We start from the raw sequence: 20,824 nt of genomic DNA, 5'->3' as shown, positions 1-20,824 counted from the left end.
ATTTTGTTTTGCCTCAGAACTTAGACATTCCCTCAAAACCCACATGAAAATGACTTTTTGCCCAGACCTTCATCAGATATTTAACCAGTTTTAAAATAACTTAGTGATTTAAATTTATACTGACTGTTTTCCTGAACTTTACCATTAATCTCAGATTCATGTAGGAGTTTACTTTAATCGGCTCTCATTGTCTTATATAGACTCTATCAATTGGACCAGAAGGTGAAGTTTGACTTTGGGCTGCAGCCAGTGATCCATAGTTCTTCTTCCTCTTTACAGTCATTAAAATGGAAGAAAACAGTGTGTAATTCCATGTTAAATGTTCCCGGTTGATGGCAGTGACTGTGTCCGGGTGTGAGCCGCTGTTGTCGGGGGTAAACCCGGGGTAAACCGAGCCTCTGTGATAAACTAGTCCCGCAGGAATGTGCGTGTTGAGGCCGAACTTCGGCTCAGCTCCGCTTGTTTTCCAGGATCCTGGATGTGGAGCAGCGGTTACAGCGAGCAGCAGCAGCGGGGCGTTTTCCGCCTGTTGTAACATTATCTTTGGCTGGAGAGCATGAAATCAGAGCAACAATAGAGAGCCGTGGAGGTGGAGGAGGAGAGGGAGGAGGTGGAAGAGCAGGAGGGGGGAGGGGGGAGGGGGAGGAGGAGGGGGGAGCAGCTTCCTCACAGCGGAAGGAGACGACGGATCTCCTGCAGGACAATGTGAGCCACACAGAGTTGATCCAACGCAGTTAGCGAGCAGCCAGGATGGACGTGGGGATCATTTAACCCGGTTTAAAGCTCCGTCTCAGCCTGAATATTAGCAGTAAATCCGTGTTTTTGACCCGAGGAAGCGGCCCCGGTAGCGATGGGAGCTCTGCGCTGAGCCGAGCGGGCGGCAGGGCCGAGAGAAGCGGGAGAGAGACGGGAGAGAAAGATGAGAAAGATGGGTGTCGAGCTGCTGCTGCTGCGGAGCCTGTTGTTGTCCACTTTTTGTCTTCTCATACGAGGTGAGTTTATCATCACATCCCGCCGAACTCTCCGCTTTGTCGTTCGTGTGTGATGTGTGGATGTGTAAAAGTGTTGTTAGGAGCCGGGCGGAGCGGGTTTAATAGTGTATATGTGGATGAGTGTCCGGGGCCAGGGCCCTCTCTCCGGGGCTGGAGTCCTCCCTCCCTCCCGAGCGGAGCGGAGCTAGCTGTTAGCCTGGTAGCTCCGCTCAGCTCCTGGAGGAGAAGAAACCACAAACAGCTTCTGTTAGCAGCTGGAAAAAATACCTCAATACACCATTTAAAGCCCTGTTCACCTCCACAGAGCCGTTATTTAATATCATATATGTCATTTTAACCCAGTTTACAGCTTGTTAGCATGCTAACTTTGGTTAAACTAACTTAGATAACATTAGATAGCAGCAGTTAGCACAACACATGCTAGGAGCTGTGTTAGCTAGTCATCCAGCTAGCTGCCCACTGGAGCTGGATGAAATTAGAGCTAATTAATCATATTAATGATAATTATTAGTGTTTAAAGCATAATTAATGACATTAATCTGCGTTCAAACTGGAGCAGTTAATGTGTTTATGTTGTGTTATTATGCTAAAAGCTAACTGAGGGCAGTAACACTATTATTATTATTATTGTTATTGTTATTATTACATAAAACTTAATTTATTCAACACTTCTGTGATGTTTTATTTAGACTTATTTTACAATAATAAAAGTAAATGCAAGATTACAAACATTCAGATAATTAAAACGAGTATTAAAACGACAATACATTTTAAAGTTAAACTAAGTTATGTTCATATTCTTTTTTTAATTTATTTTGTCTTTTATTCAGTATACACACGTTGTTTTATCTTTGACAATTGTTATTTAATTTATTTCTTTTATTTAGAAAATAAATCCTTTCTATTTTTAATTTGCTTGTTTTTTTCCATTCTCAATTTATAACCCGTTATCTTTAATATATCATCTGTATTATTATTATTATCTGTTTTTATTATTATCTGTTCATTATTATTATATAAAACTTAATTTATCTAACACTTATGTGAAGTTTTAGATATAGATATGTAGATTTATTCGACAATAATAAAAGTAAATGCAAGATTACAAACATTAACACATGAATTAAAATTCATATAAAAACACAATAAAGTTAGAATTCGATGTTCCTAAACTGAGTTATGTTTCTATTCTAAGATTTACATTTATTTTATGTGTCTTATTTAGAATATACACGTTTATTTGATCTTTATTGAATTTAATTGTTTTTCTTTTATGAAAGAAATCCTTTTCCTTTTAATTGCTCTATTTATATTCAAATATTAAACTTAAAAAGTAAAAAAGACGTTATTACATTTGTCATATGTACATGTACTGTACATAAAGATACATACATGGAATTTGAAAATATGAACAAAAAATATGCAAAATATAACCTTTATCTTTAATATATCATCTGTTTTATATCCGTGAATGTTAGTGGATATAATTTTTTTAATTCTTTAATGTAGAGCTTTGACACAACAATGAATAATCTTCTTTGGCTCCATACAAACATTTAAAATAAAAATGCAATAAAGTTAAAAGCTGATTAAGAAAAAGACCAAGATGTTAAAAACATATAAATATAAATAAGTGAATAAACCTTCAGGGCCAAGAGTTTCCTGTAATGTTTGAGGAGTAACTGTAAATTCACTGGAAGTTATTTAATGTAAATTAAAAAGTAAAATATAGACTTTATTCTGTTGGTTCACTACTATTGAAGTTATTTTTTTAGTGCTGCAACTAAGGATTACTTTCATCATCGATTAATCTTCTGATTATTGTCTTGATTTAATAGTTTTGTCTGTAAAATGTCTAAACGTTTCTTCTTCAGATGTCTTGCCTTGTCCAAACTTATTTTCATTATTGATTATTATTGTCTTAATTATTTGATTAGTTGTTTTGTCAATAAAATGTCAGAAAAAATTGTGAAAATTTCAGTTTATTCAGAGTCCAAGGTGACGTGTTCAGATGAACCCAAACATATTCAGTTTACTGTGATCTGAAACCAAATCATCAAAGAATGTTTGATTATTTAGCTTAAAGCGATCTATCGATTATCAAAATAACTGATTAATATCTGCTATCTCAGTCAGTGTTCAACAGGTGAGCTGAATATGTCAACATAGACTACAGGAAGAATTAAACAGGTGTAATAAATGAATATTTACTCTCAACATAAACTAACAAAACTCTTTGTCTTTATGGCTGCAAATAACCAATATTTCCATCATTGTTCCCATTTATTCTTTATTATTCATTTAATACAGTACAAAAGGTGACGTCTTTTAAATGTCTTGTCTGACCATCAGTCCAAAACACAAAGATATTATTCACTTTATTCTGATATTAAACAGAGAAAAACAGCGAATGGAGGAGCAGGAATGAGTGAGGATTTGATATTTTTGCTTGAAAAATAACAATCGTGAAAATAGTTGCTGATTAATTTTCTGTTAATGGACTTATTGGTTATTTGTGTAATTGTTTCAGCTTTAAACTTTGTTATCCAGGAATTCTTTAACTTATGTTCATTTATTCATATGTGGGTAATCATGTTTTTATGGTATTTAAGTAATAATCAAGGTGAGAAAGTCATAAATCTTGAGGGATGGACTGAATAAATACAGATCATATCAAAGTGTATAATCAATGATGTTGTGTTGTATGATAATTGATAATGTTACTATCACTGAATTTGTGTCATTATTAATTAATGTGGCAGACTAGTTATTCTCTGTATCAATGGACTGTTTGGGCTGTAAAATATCAGAACTCAGTTTTAAAACAGAATATCAACAGACTGGAGAAACATATTAGACTGTAAAATAAACTATTAATCCAACAGGTCAGACAGCAAACACACATCATCTCAGCAGCTTTGAGATTTACTCTAAATTGGACATCTAGTTAAATCTGAAGGGACAGATTAATGAAGGATCTGCTCTGTTACATTTAATATTTAAAGATGAAGAGACCTGAGCTGGACAACATTCCTCCGTTATCTAAATATAAATTTTTTGTCGTTCAACCAATCAATTATTCAACTAATTATTTCATCTCAGTAACTATTTGTTTACAAAAGTACTATTGTACTATTTTGATAATGGATAGGAGGCAGAGAGTCCTCCTTCCTCCTCCTCCTCTTCCTCCTCCTCCTACATTAGCAGACTGAGCAGAGAGTTTCTTTAACACGACCACAGTGGATTTCTTGCTGGTGTTGATGTGTTAAAGACGAGCAAACTTCACACAAATACAAATTTATATAAGTAGAAAATCATGTTTATAGTCACTAAAGTTAGGTACAGAAAAACAGGCTACAACTACCAACTAGAATGTCACTCGGAGAGCGCAGACCCCCCCCCCCCCCTCTCCGTTCAGCTTGCGCCACATCATCCACCTGTATTTGTGTTTGTGTTGAGATCAGCTGTACGTAGGGGAGCATCGTAAAATACTTCATTCAAACTACACAGAAACAAAGTAAAACTCACCTAAACCGTCGTCGTTACTCTTTCCAACTCGACTGTAATGTGAGAAAACGATGAATCGGCAGTCGTCGTCTATCCTGGTAACAGACAAACCAACGCCAGTGAAAACATAACCTCCTTCCGTGGCGGAGGTAATTATTTATATTATTACCAGAGAATAGTTGGTATTTTTCCTTCCTAAATGACTCATAACAGGGAAATCCAATACTGCTGATTGCCTAATCAATTATTCCTCACTTTAAATGGTGTATTTTTGTGTATTTTACACAGTTTAAATGGTGTTATCTTTACAGGTTAAATGGTGTACTTTTGTGTATTTTCCACAGTTAAAATGGCGTATTTTTGTGCATTTTTCACAGTTTATATGGTGCATTTTGTTTATTTGTTGTACAGTTTAAATGGTTTATTTTCCAAAGTTTAAATGGTGTATTTTTGTGTATTTTACAGTTTAAACGGAGTTATCTTTACAGAGTAAATGGTTTATTTTCATCAGTTTAAATAGTGAATATTTGTGCATTATCCACAGTGGTGTATTTCTGTGTATTTTTCACACTAAAGAGTTTTAGTCTTTTCATCACTACATGTTTACTTCATATTTTTGTAGATAAATGTTACTGTGTGAGTACTCACTATGTATTTACTGTAATTACTTTGATATTCATACTTACATTTATACATCGTCGGTGTAATTTTGTGTATTTTCCACAGTTTAAATGTATGTTTCAATGTATTTTTCCGTGTCTTCCAGGCGTGCCGCTGCTGCTGTATGCGAATCGGAGGGACCTTCGGCTCGTGGACGCGGCACACGAGAAGGCCAATGCCACGGTGGTGGTGGGGGGGCTGGAGGATGCCGCTGCCGTGGACTACGTTTACTCCCAGGGCCTCATCTACTGGAGCGATGTGAGCGAGGAGGCCATCAAACGCACCGTCTTCAACCAGTCGGGGGCCAGCGCCGTCCAGACGGTGGTCCCGGGTCTGGCCTCGCCGGACGGACTGGCCTGTGATTGGTTAGGGAGTAAACTTTACTGGACGGACTCGGAGACCAATCGGATCGAGGTGGCGGAGCTGGACGGGTCCTTGAGGAAAGTTTTGTTCTGGCAGGAGCTGGACCAGCCGAGGGCCATCGCTCTGGATCCAGAACGAGGGTGAGTTCTGTAGGGTGGAGGTCCAGCTGGTCTCCAGATGGGGGTTGGTTCTTGATTCAAGGTGAAAGGGGATCACCTTGATGATCTTGCTGAAGGTCACTGTGTGGATCATCTGTTGGTGACTGAATTATTTGCTTTTAAAACATATTTACGGGGAATTTTATGCCTTTTTATTTTGTAGTCGAGGTCCGGGGACGCTGTGGTTCATAGTCGTGTTTTGTTTTTATCAGTGGAGCGTCTCTCTTGTGACTCAGGACGCCACTTCCTGTTTAAAAGCGTCTTGAAACAACTATGATGTGCTAACTTAACATTATGTACAGTCAGTGTTTGTACTTCTGTACTGAACCGAACTGGCTGTATGAACCGTGATGCGTTCACTTACTGTTGAACATACTGAAACATGGAATTTGAGCGGTGATGTGATCACATAGTGTAGTAATAACTACATAATCAATGACTGCAGATCTTAAAGATAAGTCAGTAAAGTGGTTTGTCGTGCGCAGCTTTAATATTACGCATTCTGTCGCATTCACACCAAGAACGAAGATAATTTTCGCCTCTCTTTACTCGGTCGAGTTGGACCGCCGGTATCATCTGTGTTCATTCTCTCTAGAGGCGCCGGAGAGGAGGAGGAGCTTGTCTCTATAGATACCAACAACCTCTATCAACCATGGAAGAAATAATCACCACTGCTGCTGCTGCTTTGTACATGTTGGTGAACTCCCAGATATGTCAGAAAACCAAACGCCGTCGTGTCTGGGTTCATAACGTCACCCGGCGGCGAATTGTATTCACATACAGTACCATTACACTGACTGTATCTAGCAGCCACACATCACTACTGCGGTATGAACCCAAAATAAACAGATTGTGCTGTGATTTCACATCAATAAACAGATCAAAATGATGCTGAAACAACTACGTAATGATGCTGATTAGTAGGGGTGTGACGATTCACTCAGCTCACGATACACGATATTGGGTTCATGATCTCGATACCATACGATATTATAACGCGCTGATAGCCGTCGAGCTAACGCGCTGTTAGCCGTCCAACCAACGCGCTGTTAGCCTCCGAGCCAGCGCACTGTTAGCTGCCGAGCCAACGTGTTGTTAGCCGCCGAGCTAACGTGCTGTGCTTATGTAAACAGCAGTGGTGGATGAGAGACAGCGGACAGAGCAGATCGAAACGTTGCTTTCCTCCATGTTTAACTGTTTCATCGTGTTTATGCTTGTTGAACAGGTGTAATAACAAAGTTTTATTGCACTTAGCAACGAGCGTAGCGTAAACTCGCCTCTCCACCGCGGTCTCTCTGATCAGCTGTTCACTGACTGCGCTGTGTGTGTGTGTTGATGTGTGTGGAGCTCCGACACAGAAGCTGCGGCCGTGTGTTACGATTGATTGGTTCAATTTCGGCGAGGGCAGACTAGATTTTACTGAGCATGAGTTGTACCTCGAGAGGCTGCAGCTTCAGCCCAGGAGCCCCCTATGAACGTAGTACCTCTTATGCCCTGATATCGCGATCCAGTTTTTCGTCTCGACGATGCATATCGTCACGTTTTTATATGGTGATATTTCGTGGCACGATATTTCGTCACATCCCTACTGATTAGTAAAAAGTCTGAATTCATGCTTTGTCAGGTCTGTTACCAAGACGACAAGCAAACGACTTTTAAAATGCTTGCTTTCTGAATGGAGTTTGGATGGATCAGTGCCAGGCTATGCAGCTGCTCCATCAACACTCAACTTAAAGTCATCTAGGCATAAATACGGCAGCGACGTTGTTGTTTTTTACCATAGACAGTTTATGGTTTCTACACAGAGTTTGGTCCGGTGTCTGTACAGACAAATTTCTCACTTCTGTTGAAATATTTCAACTCCCGCAAAAATATGCGCCATTCGTGCCTCCTGGCGCAAATTTTTATCTATTCGCCTCTTTGCATTGACTTTGTATGTAATCGCGCTGCACGAAAAGTTTGTTTCCCTCTTGTTGTGAACGTACAGTTAGTATTTTATTAGTATTTTATCATCCCATCAGTAAGACGATAAGGAAACGATTGAAGTCATGAGGTGGCGTCAGAGTCAGGCTAGCTGTGTCCCTCTGCTTCCAGTCTTTATGTTAAGCTAAGCTGCTGGCTGTAGAGACATGAGTGGGATCAATATGAGCATCTAATTCTCCTTAAAACACAGAGGGAGCCTCGTTTTGATAATTAATAATCGTTAGTTCTTGTTTTAGCAAAAATGTCAAATATTCTCTGGTTCCGGTTTCTCCAGTGTGTCTGATTCTTTCTTTATTTTATATGATTTAAAGTGAATATTTTTGTGGACTTTTTTACAATTTTCTGACAATTCATAGACCAAATTTTTAAGATTAATAGAGAAAATAATCATCAGATTAATTTAGTTCAGAAAGGAGTTGTATAAGTGGAGCAGCTAGTTCCTGGAAAGTGTTGGACTCAGTGTTGGAGTTGTTTTCACATTAAACAGCCTCAGTGTGTGTTTGTGGTTTAAATCGTGGTCAGATGTGTGTGAACGCAGCCCGAGGCTCTGACCGCTCAACAACAGGAGGGGGTGGGGGGGGAGTTCGGTCTTTGTCCGGAGCTGGTCCTGGATCAGATTGGGTTGCAGGCCGCAGCCGTCCTCCCAGTCCTCCTGGAGACTGAACAACGGCGTCAGTGTTGGCGAGGACGAGGAGAGACGAGGAGGAATGTCCTGTATCAGCTCCAGATAGAAACACAGAGAGAGAGAGAGGAGGGTAAACAGTAGATCTGAGGCTTTATTAGTATTTATTATTAGTATTTATTAGAGCTCTGAAATATGGTTTTATTTTACTGGTAAAAAGTTCTAAACTCAAGGCTCACTCACTAACGTTTGACTGTATCTCAGCTCTTTTCTTCTCACTTGTTATCATAATTAAAGTCAAGACGGTAAAGCTGTTAAAGTGAAATTAATATCAACCATTAATTAGATTAGATTACATTAGATTAGATTACATTAGATTAGATTACATTACATTAGATTAGATTAGATGAGGGTAAAAGTACTGCTGCTGAAGTGCGTGACTTTTATTCAACACCGTCAGATATTTAGCGAGTTTGCTGACATATTTGTTTAGTTGTAGTTGTTGAATTAGGTTTAATAAAATGTTTCAAGATGTCTTTCCTCTCACCTGTCTACCTCTCACCTGTTACCTGTCTCATCTGTACTACCTGTCCTCCTATCTAATAATGGAAAACATGAAGTAAAGAATGAAATCTAATAACTCCTGCGAGGCGTTTAACATTTCACATACCGTAGACGTCATCTTCATCATGATCATCATCAGCCTATCTCTTCACAGTACTCACTGTACTCTACAGTAGTGTACTGTAATGTAAACAGTATTTACACTGTAGAATAGATGTGGAATAAACAGATGGAGGTATGATATGAATACATTGTGTACACTATAGACAGTAAAGTGTATATCGCCTGGGTCAGTCCTTCATGCTGGTAGCCATCAGGCTCCACAACCAAGGCTGACCCCCATATGATTACTATTAGGACTTTAAGAACTATAAACATGTACTATCTACCTGCAACCATCTTGGACTCTAACCACTGGCGCACTTTACACTATATATCTTATATACCACTTTATAGACTGCAAATATGCACATATTACATTTATTTATTTTACATACTATATTTATTTACTGACGGACTGCACCCATTCACTCTGTATCTTTTATATCTCTATTATTGTTTTTATAATGTTTGTATACCTTTACCTCTCCTGTGTTTCACTCTGTTTGCTGATGTTGCTGCTTTGACACCTGAATTTCCCTCCGGGGATTAATAAAGGTTCATCTTATCTTATCTTATCTTATCTTTGTGAAAAAATATTTTTAATGCGTCATTTTGGCCCTTTTTACTGTTTTTTGTGACAGTTTATACAAGCAGAAGCAGAGAGACAAAACTCTGGTGCTTTATTGACAACAGCCGCCATTTTGGACCGAAAACACTTATTTTATTATATATATATAATATTACATTATATATATAATATTACATTGTTCAACACAGGCCATTTCAGTAGAATATGATAATAGAATGGAAATTATGTAGTTTTACATTTATACAGCTCTTTGTAGGCGAACGTTTTACTGACGTCCGGTAGTTACCTTCAGTCCAAAATGGTGGAAGCGTAGCTCTGCTGCTGGGGGCTGATGTTGACGTGGAACAAACTTTCACTTCATGTTCTTTACCACAGGTCGACTGATATGTTGGTAATTAAAGTATCAAATATTATAAATATAATAAGCATCTTCAGTCCAAAATGGCGGCAGCGGCTGTTGTCAAAAATACACCAGAGTTGCTCTACTCTTTGCCTCGAGTTTCCTGACCTCTAGTCACCTTATTGTAAACAGACATGCTGCAGAGTAAAAGTCCGAATAGTTCATGTTTTATTTACACAGCATACATCACTGTCTTCCTGTCCTTCATCATCACGTCTCCTCCTCCTCTCCCTCAGTGTTTCCAGTCAGATTAGGATGTAAATCCATCAGGACTCAGATAAAAGAGGCCTGTAATGTATTCATTAGTTTTATTTAAATGTGGGGCTGTCGCTGTCTTTCTTTCTCCTCTCTCTTGGGTTTCTATTCATGGAAACTCTTCCTCGCTCCTCGCTGTTTGATCCGGCTCAGTACGAGAGATAAAAGTCACGGCGAGCCGCTCGCTGACGCTCAGAGACCTCGTCGTTGTCGTCTCTCCGGTACTTTATCCTCCACACTGGTTTGTGTCTGATAACATAAACACTGAACCAGCTTATTACAGCGCCGAGCCGTGCTGACGTTCCCATGTTGGGTGTTTGAGTTCTGACCTGGCAGCTCATTCAGAGGAAACGTGGACTTTTTCCTTTATTGGTATTGTGTTTAACTCTTGTCACTGTGACATGAGGGATAAATAAACTATCGGTCTGTATAGTTTGTTGGTGAAAAGTCAGAGTGAGCAAGAACCGGAGCAGAAATACCAGACGTTGTTGTTGTTGTTGTAAAAGATGTAAATTTAGTCAGATTGATGCATTTGTAACTCAGTTAACAGGATGCAGTGAGGTGTTGAACAAAGCTGTGATCACAACTCTACCACCATCATCCTCATCATCCTCATCGTTGGTCTCATTAGCATGTCTGCTCCACAGACTGATGATAAATGAGCTGCAGACGGTCCTGTTTTCTCTCGCTGGGTTTGGTTCTGTGTGTTTTCACAAAGGACTCATTGTTACAGCAGCAGCTGTTTTGTTTTCCAGCAGTTACTAAGTCAGAACAAGAAGAAGAAGAAGAAGAAGGAGGTAGTGCATTCATGTATGAGGGGCGAGCGTTAGGTATGCCTCCTCTCAGTCAATTAGTTGACTAATTGGTTGTTTTGGTCGACTAAGATTTCTTAAGTTGATTAGTTCTTTTTTTAATGTTTTTTTCATGCTGAATAACTTATTTCAGAGACACTTGTGAGCACATCTCTGGTCCGTAGCAGGTTTAAAGTGGTGCTTTTGTGTGATTCTTTGTGGAGAAACTCAGTTTTACAGATGTGTTGATTAAATCAACTCATTTATTAGTCAGACTGTCTTTGGTCGAGGACAGACCTAGTGAGCGTCCATTCATGTGTTGAGGACACTGACAGGAATCAGTGTCTGTCCTCACATGGACCGCTGGACGTCACCCCAAATGTCAAGTCAGGGATTTATTTAAGATAAGTTAAGTCTTTATTGATCTCCTGAGTGGAATCCAGCTGTGGCTGCAGCAGAGAAATAAGCACAGATACATAAAGTAAAAAAAGAATATAAAACTAAAATAACAGTAGAGGTAAAATGTGTGGGTGCGACGCGGATGCGCCCAAAAAAAACGTACCCCGGGTGTCCACTTTAACCCCTGATTCCACGATGACTAACGTTAATTTATCGAAACCGAGAATAAGTGGCATTCAGCAATAGGAGAGACAGGTGAAGAGAGGATAACGTTGTCGGTACCAGTTACTAACAGGTAGTGAACGCCACGCTAACGTGATGATGGATTCAGTGTTTCTGTGTTTTACCTGACATACTCCAGAGAATATTCAGTTAAAACTGATCCTCACTGTTCTCTGTGAACTCTAACTGAAGAGTGAGCTCTTCTGCACCAGACTCCATTTAACAAAAAAAAAATAGCCTTTTAAATGCTAGTCGCTTGTCAGAAATCAGTCATATGGTAACTTAGTGTGGCCTTGTGTGCTCTGATTAACTTGGTATCCAGTTAACACATCAGTCATAATGTTGTTAATGAAAACTCAACTCCTGGCGTCATGGAATGACAGGAGTAACCAGCTTTAAAAGTGACATATTTTCTTTTTAAAGAAGTGCTGCCTGGTGGATTTAATTTATGACGAGGAAGAGTGGTTCATGTGGATTTAGAAAAGTAACTTACGAAGTAAGTGTTGAATTTGACAACAGAAGTTGGTGTGGTGGTAGAATGAGAGCCCTGCACATCTGACCAATGGTCTGTTTTTTTTTATTATTGGAGAGCAACAAAATAAATGTACAGTGATGTAAAAACACAGGTTGCACAAATTTTACTACAAAATACTCTTTAAAAGTCTTAAATGTGAGATCTAAAGAACAACTTAAACTACAGTCTGTTTTGTAGCAGCTTTACTAACCACAGCTTGTTTATTCTTCTTCTATAGGTTCATAGTTTTTATCAGAAAGGGTCAGAAACACTGAAATCTGTAGTAAAATAAACACTAAGTTACCCTTCAGACTTTAGTACGAATTACTCCTAAATATTCTTAACTTTGAGACTCTAATAGTTTAAAGCTGTTGGAAGGGGCTGGTACTGTTAAACAAAGTTGTGGTTCTGGTGTTTGCTTCTAGTCCGGTTCAGGTTCAGTGTGTGGTAGTTCAGCAGAGGAAAACTGGTTCTGTAGCTCCACGATGGAACGCAGAGCTGGACCGGGTTCAACTGGATGATTAATGCATCAGGTACCAAACACAAAGCAGCTCTTGTGGTGAGGGGATGTGTTGTTCTCTGCTCTCTGAGCCTGGAGCGGGCCTCACTGGTACCAGGACCAGACCTGCAGTGTTTCAGCCCGGAGCGGGCCTCACTGGTACCAGACCATGCATAGTGTTTACCACTTTGGATTTAAAATGTGAGGGTGCAGGTCGTATCCACGCAGACCCCTCTGCCATTTTCCACTTTCTGCATACGGAACGGATGTGACATCATGTTACTCAGGCTACAACAATAAAAGGGGTAACTTCCTTCTACCTCCACATAGACTCAGATGAAGCAAATATATCGATTCTGGGATTAAAAATCTATTTAGAAATTGTAAAAAGAAAAGCAGCTTTTCGTGCACGTGACTTCTCCTTAAATCTACAGTTTTTTTAATGTAGTCTGGTTGATGTGTGCAGTCAGAGATGTGTTGTGAAGAGACTGGACAAAGAGACTGTGTTACACCAGAGAGGAGGAGCGTCTTCGTCATGACATCAGACCCTCTTTAAAAAGCGTGTAATTGGACTCATTAAAGACCCCCCCCACCCCCCACACCCCACACCCCACACCCCACACCCCACACCCCCGTTCACTGACTTCCTGCCGACCTCTGGTGTCTCTGGTCACAACAGTTTATCACCAGCAGCTAAGAGTCAAAGACAACGACTGGCACAGGAGTATGTGTCCTCAGGTCAATGTACTGATGTAGTATCTGTCTCCTCTCAGGTACATGTACTGGACGGACTGGGGGGAGATCCCTAAGATAGAGCGAGCTGGGATGGACGGGACGAATCGGTCCATGATCATCGATAAAGAGATCTACTGGCCCAACGGTCTGACTCTGGACTACAGCCTGGAGAAACTGTACTGGGCCGACGCCAAACACAACTTCATCCACCGCTCCAACCTGGACGGCTCCTCCAGGTACACCACATCATAAATACTGCCCTCTACTGCAGTACATCCACAGTGTACTACATGTACTAATACCACTGTGTTTTTCCAGGGAGGTGGTGGTGAAAGGCGAGCTGCCTCACCCGTTTGCCCTCACGCTGTACGAGGACACGCTGTTCTGGACCGACTGGAACACCCACTCCATCCACTCCTGCAGGAAGCAGACCGGCGGAGAGCAGCGTATCGTCCACTCGGACATCTTCTCGCCGATGGACATCCACGTCTTCAGCGCCAAGAGGCAAAACATCTGTGAGTCGAAAGGTGTCTGTACTGATGTAGTATTTGTCCTCGGGTACATGTACTGCTCTTCAGGGCCACCAGACTCCATTCACAAAACCAGTAATTTTCCCTCTCAGAACAGGGGAGGTTGCTGGTCTACCGCTGCATCCGTCGGTTGGTTAGTTTGTGTCATTGTGTGACTTCGGTGAATCCGAACTAACCTTTAAAACACTAAAGTCACACAATAACACAAACTAAGTAACCGATGGATGCAGCGGTTGACCAGCAACTCCCCTGTTCTGAGAGGGAAAATTAATGGTTTTGTGAATGGAGTCTGGTGGCTTTGAAGAGAGCGATATAACAGCTTCAGAAGAGAAGGAGGAGAAGACGTGTCATTAATTAGAAAATGTCTATAAATAGTTTTAGAGAGTAAAGTGGGTTAAATAACTTCATCACAGGACTTCACCTCCTTTTATGAATGTGTATTTCTGGAGCAGTAGTTCATGTTATTTGCTCCATCTCATAAAGTTCATATGTTTTTGCTGAGGTGAGGAGAGATCGACGTGTCTTTAACCTTTAAATTAAACTTTATTTGTCTTTGTCTCTGTTGACAGTAGCGACCAGTCCGTGCTTGGTGAAGAACGGAGGATGTTCCCACCTCTGTCTGCTGTCTCCTCTGAAGCCTTTCTATCAGTGTGCCTGTCCCACCGGAGTCCAGCTGCTGGAGGACGGCAAGACCTGCAGAGACGGTGAGGATACTCATCTTTATCATTATCATCATCATCTTCATCACCTTTCACTGTCCCTCTGAGGCTGTGGACACACTGCTGCACATTTATAACATCTAGTATCAGTTTACTAAAAAAGGATTTCATCAAATGACCATAACCCACATAGGAAAAGGGTCTGTTACTCACGTTTTAGTTCTGTTGTATCAGTGAACCAGTGCTGTGTTTTTACATCTAACATCTGTAAGAACAACTGTATGGAGGACGGAACCTAACAAAATCAAAAATAAATAAATATATGACTCGCTTAAAAACAATGCCATTAAATGAACCAAACATAATATAAAAAATAAATGTAGGCATTAATTATTGATATTTCTGTTTAATTTGCTACTTTATTTATTTACCTTTGTATTACTTCTTATATTTATTTATTTTGTCATTTTTATTAATTTTCAAATTTATTTATTTTTGCATTTAATTTTATAAATTTAAAATGTATTATTACTTATTATTAATGTATTCATTTATTTGTGCATTATTTTCCCTTTGCTTTTCCCCCTATTTATTTTCCCAATTTTATTTATTTATTCATATTTAATAACTTTTACATTTATTTATTTATTTTTGCATTTCATTTTATTAATTTTAAATGTATTTATTTATTATTAAATGTTATATATTTATTTTTATTTTTTTTGCATTATTTTCCCTATACATTTCCCCCTATTTATTTTCCCAAATTTATTTATTTATTTTTTAACTTTTCTTTATGCGTTTCTGCTTCATTATGCAAATGAGGGGCTGTCAGTCAACGTGTGTCATGGGGTCAACTTTTCGCTATAAACTTTTAAATATTTAAAATATAATTTTTTGGTACATTCAACAGCATTTTCATTTATTAATCGATTCATTTATTTCATTATTTATTTATTTGGAATTTTGACAGGTTCTGGCCTCAATACAGCCAATGTCTGGTGAAAAACAGAATATCTCTGGAGTTTTTACAAGTTTGTAAAAGTATTGGAAACGACTGAGTCAGTCAGAATGAGGTGGAGAAACAGTTGGATGTTGATCAGCTGGACTCGTATTTTAATGTCCAGTCATACTGTCATAATTGAAAAAAATACCTTATTATTTTCAGGTCATATCCTCCATCCTCGTCTTAAAAAGTTTTATAAATCCAGAGAAAAGTATGTAAACGTTTGTGTCCACATAGGACCACTCTGACAGATGATCTTCAGTAACAACATCCTGAACTCAGTGCAGAAGTTCAGTGTTTATAAAGTGTGATTTGAACGTGAGTGAGACGCCAGCAGAGGAAAGTCTGCAGTTTGTCTTCAGAGACACACTCGAGTGGAAACAGAAAAGCATCCAAATATTTGCTGAACTGCGTCACTGAGAGAAGTTTGTCGATTTTCTATTATTTTCAGACAGAAAACAACAGAAAGTCCTCTGGTGTGACTGTTTACGATTCAATCTGTCCGCTCAGCTTAGAGCTGTTTACAGGACTTCATCCAGACTGAAATCATTAGTCTCTGAGAGTTTCAGTTTGGTACCAATCCCCATTAGCTTTTTCTCTAATTTAAGAAGTCTGATGACTTTGTTGCTTCTAGCAGATAAAGGTGGCGTTGGGCTGAACTGCAGTTGCCATGGTAACCCCCCTCCATCACCAGCCGGGTTGGCTGTTGTTTGAATGACGGACGTTTCCCTCCTCCCTCTCGCCTCTGCCTCCTCCTTTTATTTACATTTTTTGGTTGGGTAACCCTGGCCTGCAGAGTGAAGGCGGCGAAGCTTTTGTGACAGACGGGATCACATGATCTCCTGCAGACAATGGCTCCTTTCACCGCCGGGGTTTAACTCTTTCAGCTCCTTTAAACCAGAGAGAGGCTGACCTGAAGCCACGTCTCCCCTCCTCCTCCTCCTCCTCCTCCTCCTCCAACAATAACACACCATGTTCATTTTGGGATGTCAAAGCTTTTACTAATTTGTTGCTTTTGTTCAGCAAAGCCACAAAAAACAGTTTGATTTAAAGTGAACAGATGATTTGGCAGCCGGTAAGAGCTAGTTAACGTTGGCTGTTATCAGCTGGTAAGAGCTAGTTAACGTTGGCTGTTATCAGTCGGTAAGAGCTAGTTAACGTTAGCTGTTATCTCTGTACAGGACTGTGCTGCTCACCGGCTGCTAACAGCTAACGCTAACTAGCTATTAGCTACTAGCTTACGTCCTGTTGATTTCAACACAGGAACTTCCATTGCATTACATTATGATACGTTCAGGTTCTGTTCAGTAAACATGAGTATTGGTTGAAGGTAAATTCTAACCTCATCATGATGTGTTCAAATGTGATCTTGTAAAATGTAGTTTTGTGCTGCTGTCTGTATATTTTGAGTGGCGTCTGACCTTTGTGTTGCTCCTCAGGTGCGACCCAGATGCTGCTGTTGGCTCGGCGAACAGACTTGCGCCGCATCTCTCTGGACATGCCGGACTTCACTGACATCATCCTGCAGGTGGACGACATCCGCCATGCCATAGCCATCGACTACGACCCGGTGGAGGGGTACATCTACTGGACGGACGACGACGTGAAGGCCATCCGCCGCTCGCTGCTCGACGGCAGCGAAGCAGAGTTCGTGATCACCTCTCAGGTGAACCACCCCGACGGCATCGCCGTGGACTGGATCGCCCGGAACCTGTACTGGACCGACACCGGGACGGACCGCATCGAGGTGACCCGGCTTAACGGGACCATGCGTAAGATCCTGATCTCTGAAGACCTGGACGAGCCCAGAGCCATCGTACTGGACCCTGTAGCTGGGTGAGTCCACTAATCAGTGACTATGATTATTTTTACTCGTCACTTACTTAAAAAGGTTAAACACAGCAGGTTTCTGTATCAAGCCATCAGCCAGATAATGCTACTTCCTGTCTGTGTTTCCAGTTACATGTACTGGACGGACTGGGGCGAGGTGCCGAAGATCGAGCGGGCTGATCTGGACGGGATGGAGCGCCTGGTGATGGTCAACACGTCTCTGGGCTGGCCCAACGGCCTCGCTCTCGACTACGACGAACGCAAACTCTACTGGGGAGACGCCAAGACCGACAAGATCGAGGTCAGTGTCTTATGTACCAAACCTCATTGGGTTTTTATCTAATTAAAGGTCGTTTTATATTCAGAGTGAGTTCACCTGGGAGTTGTAGCTTTATATTCAGTGGGAGATCACCTGGGAGTTGTAGTTTTATATTCAGTGGGAGTTGTAGTTTTATAATCAGTGGGAGATCACCTGGGAGTTGTAGTTTTACATTCAGTGGGAGTTGTAGTTTTATAATCAGTGTGAGATCACCTGGGAGTTGTAGTTTTACATTCAGTGGGAGTTGTAGTTTTATAATCAGTGTGAGATCACCTGGGAGTTTTAGTTTTATATTCAGTGGGAGTTGTAGTTTTACATTCACCTGGGAGTTGTAGTTTTACATTCAGTGGGAGTTGTAGTTTTATAATCAGTGGGAGATCACCTGGGAGTTGTAGTTTTACATTCAGTGGGAGTTGTAGTTTTATAATCAGTGGGAGATCACCTGGGAGTTGTAGTTTTACATTCAGTGGGAGTTGTAGTTTTATAATCAGTGTGAGATCACCTGGGAGTTTTAGTTTTATATTCAGTGGGAGTTGTAGTTTTACATTCACCTGGGAGTTGTAGTTTTACATTCAGTGGGAGTTGTAGCTTTATATTCCGTGTGAGTTGTAGTTTTTTTTAATGGTGAGTTGTAGTTTTAAATTCCGTTTGAGTTGTAGTTTTATATTTCGTGTGAGTTGTAGTTTTATATTCCGTGTGAGTTGTAGTTTTATAATCCTGGGGAGTTGTAGTTTTATATTGAGTGTTCAGGGGAGAAGCTGTACGCTGTCAGTTGTTCTCCTGTTGATTCACAGCGGCTCCTCGCTGTGATTGTTAACTGCTGAACATGACCTCCCACCGGGTCGGTCAGAGAGCCAGAGGTCACTGCTTCCTGTCAGCCTTCAAAATAAAGTGACAGCACCAATCACTTTGATTAATTCTCATGTTGGCAGTGATGGGATTTCAGAAATGTTGAATCAAGCAGGAATTTATTTTCAGGTGTAAGGATTAAAAATGGGCTGATATCGACTGAAATATTATTATTATTATTATTATTATTATTATTATTATTATTTACTTGGCTTCCAACAGACACTGCCACCCGCAGAGCCCATTTCCTTTAGTTCTACATAAGTAAATAACTGGAAAAATTGACACACATGAAATTATATAAATGACAAACATTCAGACACACATTTCTGTGAACTAAAAAGTCAAAATGATCCACGTCATTTTAAATATCAATGTTGTGGATTTTCTTATTAATCTTTATGTTTTAGCCAGATTATTGTGTTTTTAAAAAACTTACTTTAACATGAAAATAAGAACAAAAACAAACAGAATCGGGTGTAAAAGGAGCTTATTTTCAGTTTCCTTCTGGTTCCCGTCAGTCATCCAGTCGGCTGTTAAACTTTCTCCACATCAAACCGCCTGTTAACCGTCGGCGCTGTAAAGGGTGTCGACAGTCCAGTTGGGAATGAAAATACTACTTTCTCTTTTTCTCTCTCTGCGGTCTCCATCCTCACGCCATCTTGCCGTGTTCTAGTTTTCATTCCCCTCTGGTGACCCCACCTGACCCCCCCTCCCTGAGCCCCTCAGAGGTGCTGGTGGTTCTGGCTCAGCGGGGGGAGGGGCCTCCTCTAGTCTCCCCCCTTTCTCGGAGGACCCGGTTTTTGCGGCGGGATCCCACATCTGGTTCCGATTGCGGCCTGCTCTCCAGCTGCGGTCAACTCTGTTTAGAATAGACCCCGAATCTGAAACCGTCGCCGCACTGCGGTCACAACTCCCAAACCAGCGGAGACCTTTTGGCTGAGGCCGCCGCGCCGAGGATGGAAACTTTGTTTTATATTTATACACCACCTCTCTCTCTCTCTCTCTCTCTCTCTCTCTCGCTCTCTCTCTGGCGGCGTGAGTGGAGGATGTTTTCAAAGATGGCAGCCGGCCATTCAGGGGCTGATCTGGGAGCAGTGAATAGCGGATCAGTTAAAGGACCAACAGATTACAGGCCTCGCTGCTTCTCTTCTCTCTGTGGATTCCTGACATTTCTCCTCTGTTGACACTTCAACTCTCTCTGCATGTTTCAGACTGAAGCTCATCACACACTTCTTCTTCACGTGTCTTAAAGACAGATTTCCTTCTTTTTGTTTTTTCAGAAGAAAAGTTCCAAATCGTTGTAATTTCTGCAGAATCTGTTTTTCTTTTGGTTGATTGATCCAACATCACAAAGTTTCATCATCCAGTTTTAATTATTTGATTATTGGCAACTACTATTTGTGGCTAAAATATTATACGGAAATATTCAAACACGTGTTTGACGGCGCCGCCTGTTGTCACATTAACTCTTTATGACTTTACATGAGGACAAACTGGTGATATGTCATCAGTGTGATGCAGACATTGCAGAAAGACAAGGTTGTAGTTGCCACATTTTGTTAGATTATGCACCAAATTCGCACATCAAGAGTTGATAGAAATATGAACCGTCTGGATTAATAAGGAAATGAGAGACTAACAGTAGCAGGAGAAAGGTGAAATTATAATATATATATATATATATATATATATATATATATATATATATATATATATATATATATATATATATATATATATATATATATATATATATATATATATAATAATTAAAAACACGTAAACCCAAGATGTGCATGACTGATGTTTGCATTGTGAATTACAACTAGAATTTAATTACAACTATTCAAACCAATAACTTACATACATAATTAAGAATTTCCATCGAGAATTTTTAGTAATCAAATTACTTGAGTTACACAAGGAATTGTTTCAGAGGACTTCTAAACATTACTAGTACCTGTGCAGGGAAACGGAGCTCTTCCTCTGGTATCTAAGGGGTTAATAAATATGGCAGCTTCTCGTCGTCTCTTTGTTCATCACATCTTTGTAGTCTGGATCTGTCAGAGAGGATCAGTCAGGTCCTGGAGGAGGAGAGGAGGAGGAGGAAGAGAGAGATGAGGAGGAAGAGACAGGATAAGGAAGAGAGAGGAGGAGGGAGAGAGGAAAAGGAAGAGAGAGAGGATGAGTTGGAAGAGAGAGAGGACGAGGAAGAGAGAGAGGATCAGGAAGAAGAGAGAGGACGAGGAAAAGGGAGAAGAGGAGGACAAGAA

The 20,824-nt window shown here is 40.3% G+C and overlaps 1 protein-coding gene across 4 annotated transcripts in view; it reads left to right on the top strand.

Annotated features, from left to right (window-relative positions):
* Positions 1–698: 698 nt before the first annotated feature.
* Positions 699–20,824, top strand: part of lrp6 (low density lipoprotein receptor-related protein 6) — a 34,274-nt gene continuing 14,148 nt past the window's right edge. Inside the window, exons 1-7 of one of the 4 annotated variants that reach the window (XM_074626437.1) lie at positions 699–992; positions 5,266–5,662; positions 13,394–13,591; positions 13,674–13,870; positions 14,455–14,589; positions 16,990–17,386; positions 17,510–17,681. In XM_074626437.1, coding sequence (XP_074482538.1) covers positions 920–992; positions 5,266–5,662; positions 13,394–13,591; positions 13,674–13,870; positions 14,455–14,589; positions 16,990–17,386; positions 17,510–17,681 — 1,569 coding nt within the window. In that variant the 5' untranslated portion in view covers positions 699–919. Of the gene's footprint in view, positions 993–5,265; positions 5,663–13,393; positions 13,592–13,673; positions 13,871–14,454; positions 14,590–16,503; positions 16,626–16,740; positions 16,881–16,989; positions 17,387–17,509; positions 17,682–20,824 lie in introns of those variants that run through there. The other 3 variants (XM_074626436.1, XM_074626439.1, XM_074626438.1) reach the window with 3 other exon arrangements.

Source organism: Sebastes fasciatus, chromosome 23 (assembly GCF_043250625.1).
Source record: "Sebastes fasciatus isolate fSebFas1 chromosome 23, fSebFas1.pri, whole genome shotgun sequence".
Classification (NCBI taxonomy): Eukaryota; Metazoa; Chordata; class Actinopteri; order Perciformes; family Sebastidae; genus Sebastes; species Sebastes fasciatus.
The sequence above is the reverse complement of the archived record's forward strand: the minus strand, read 5'-3'. Positions and strand labels throughout refer to the sequence as shown.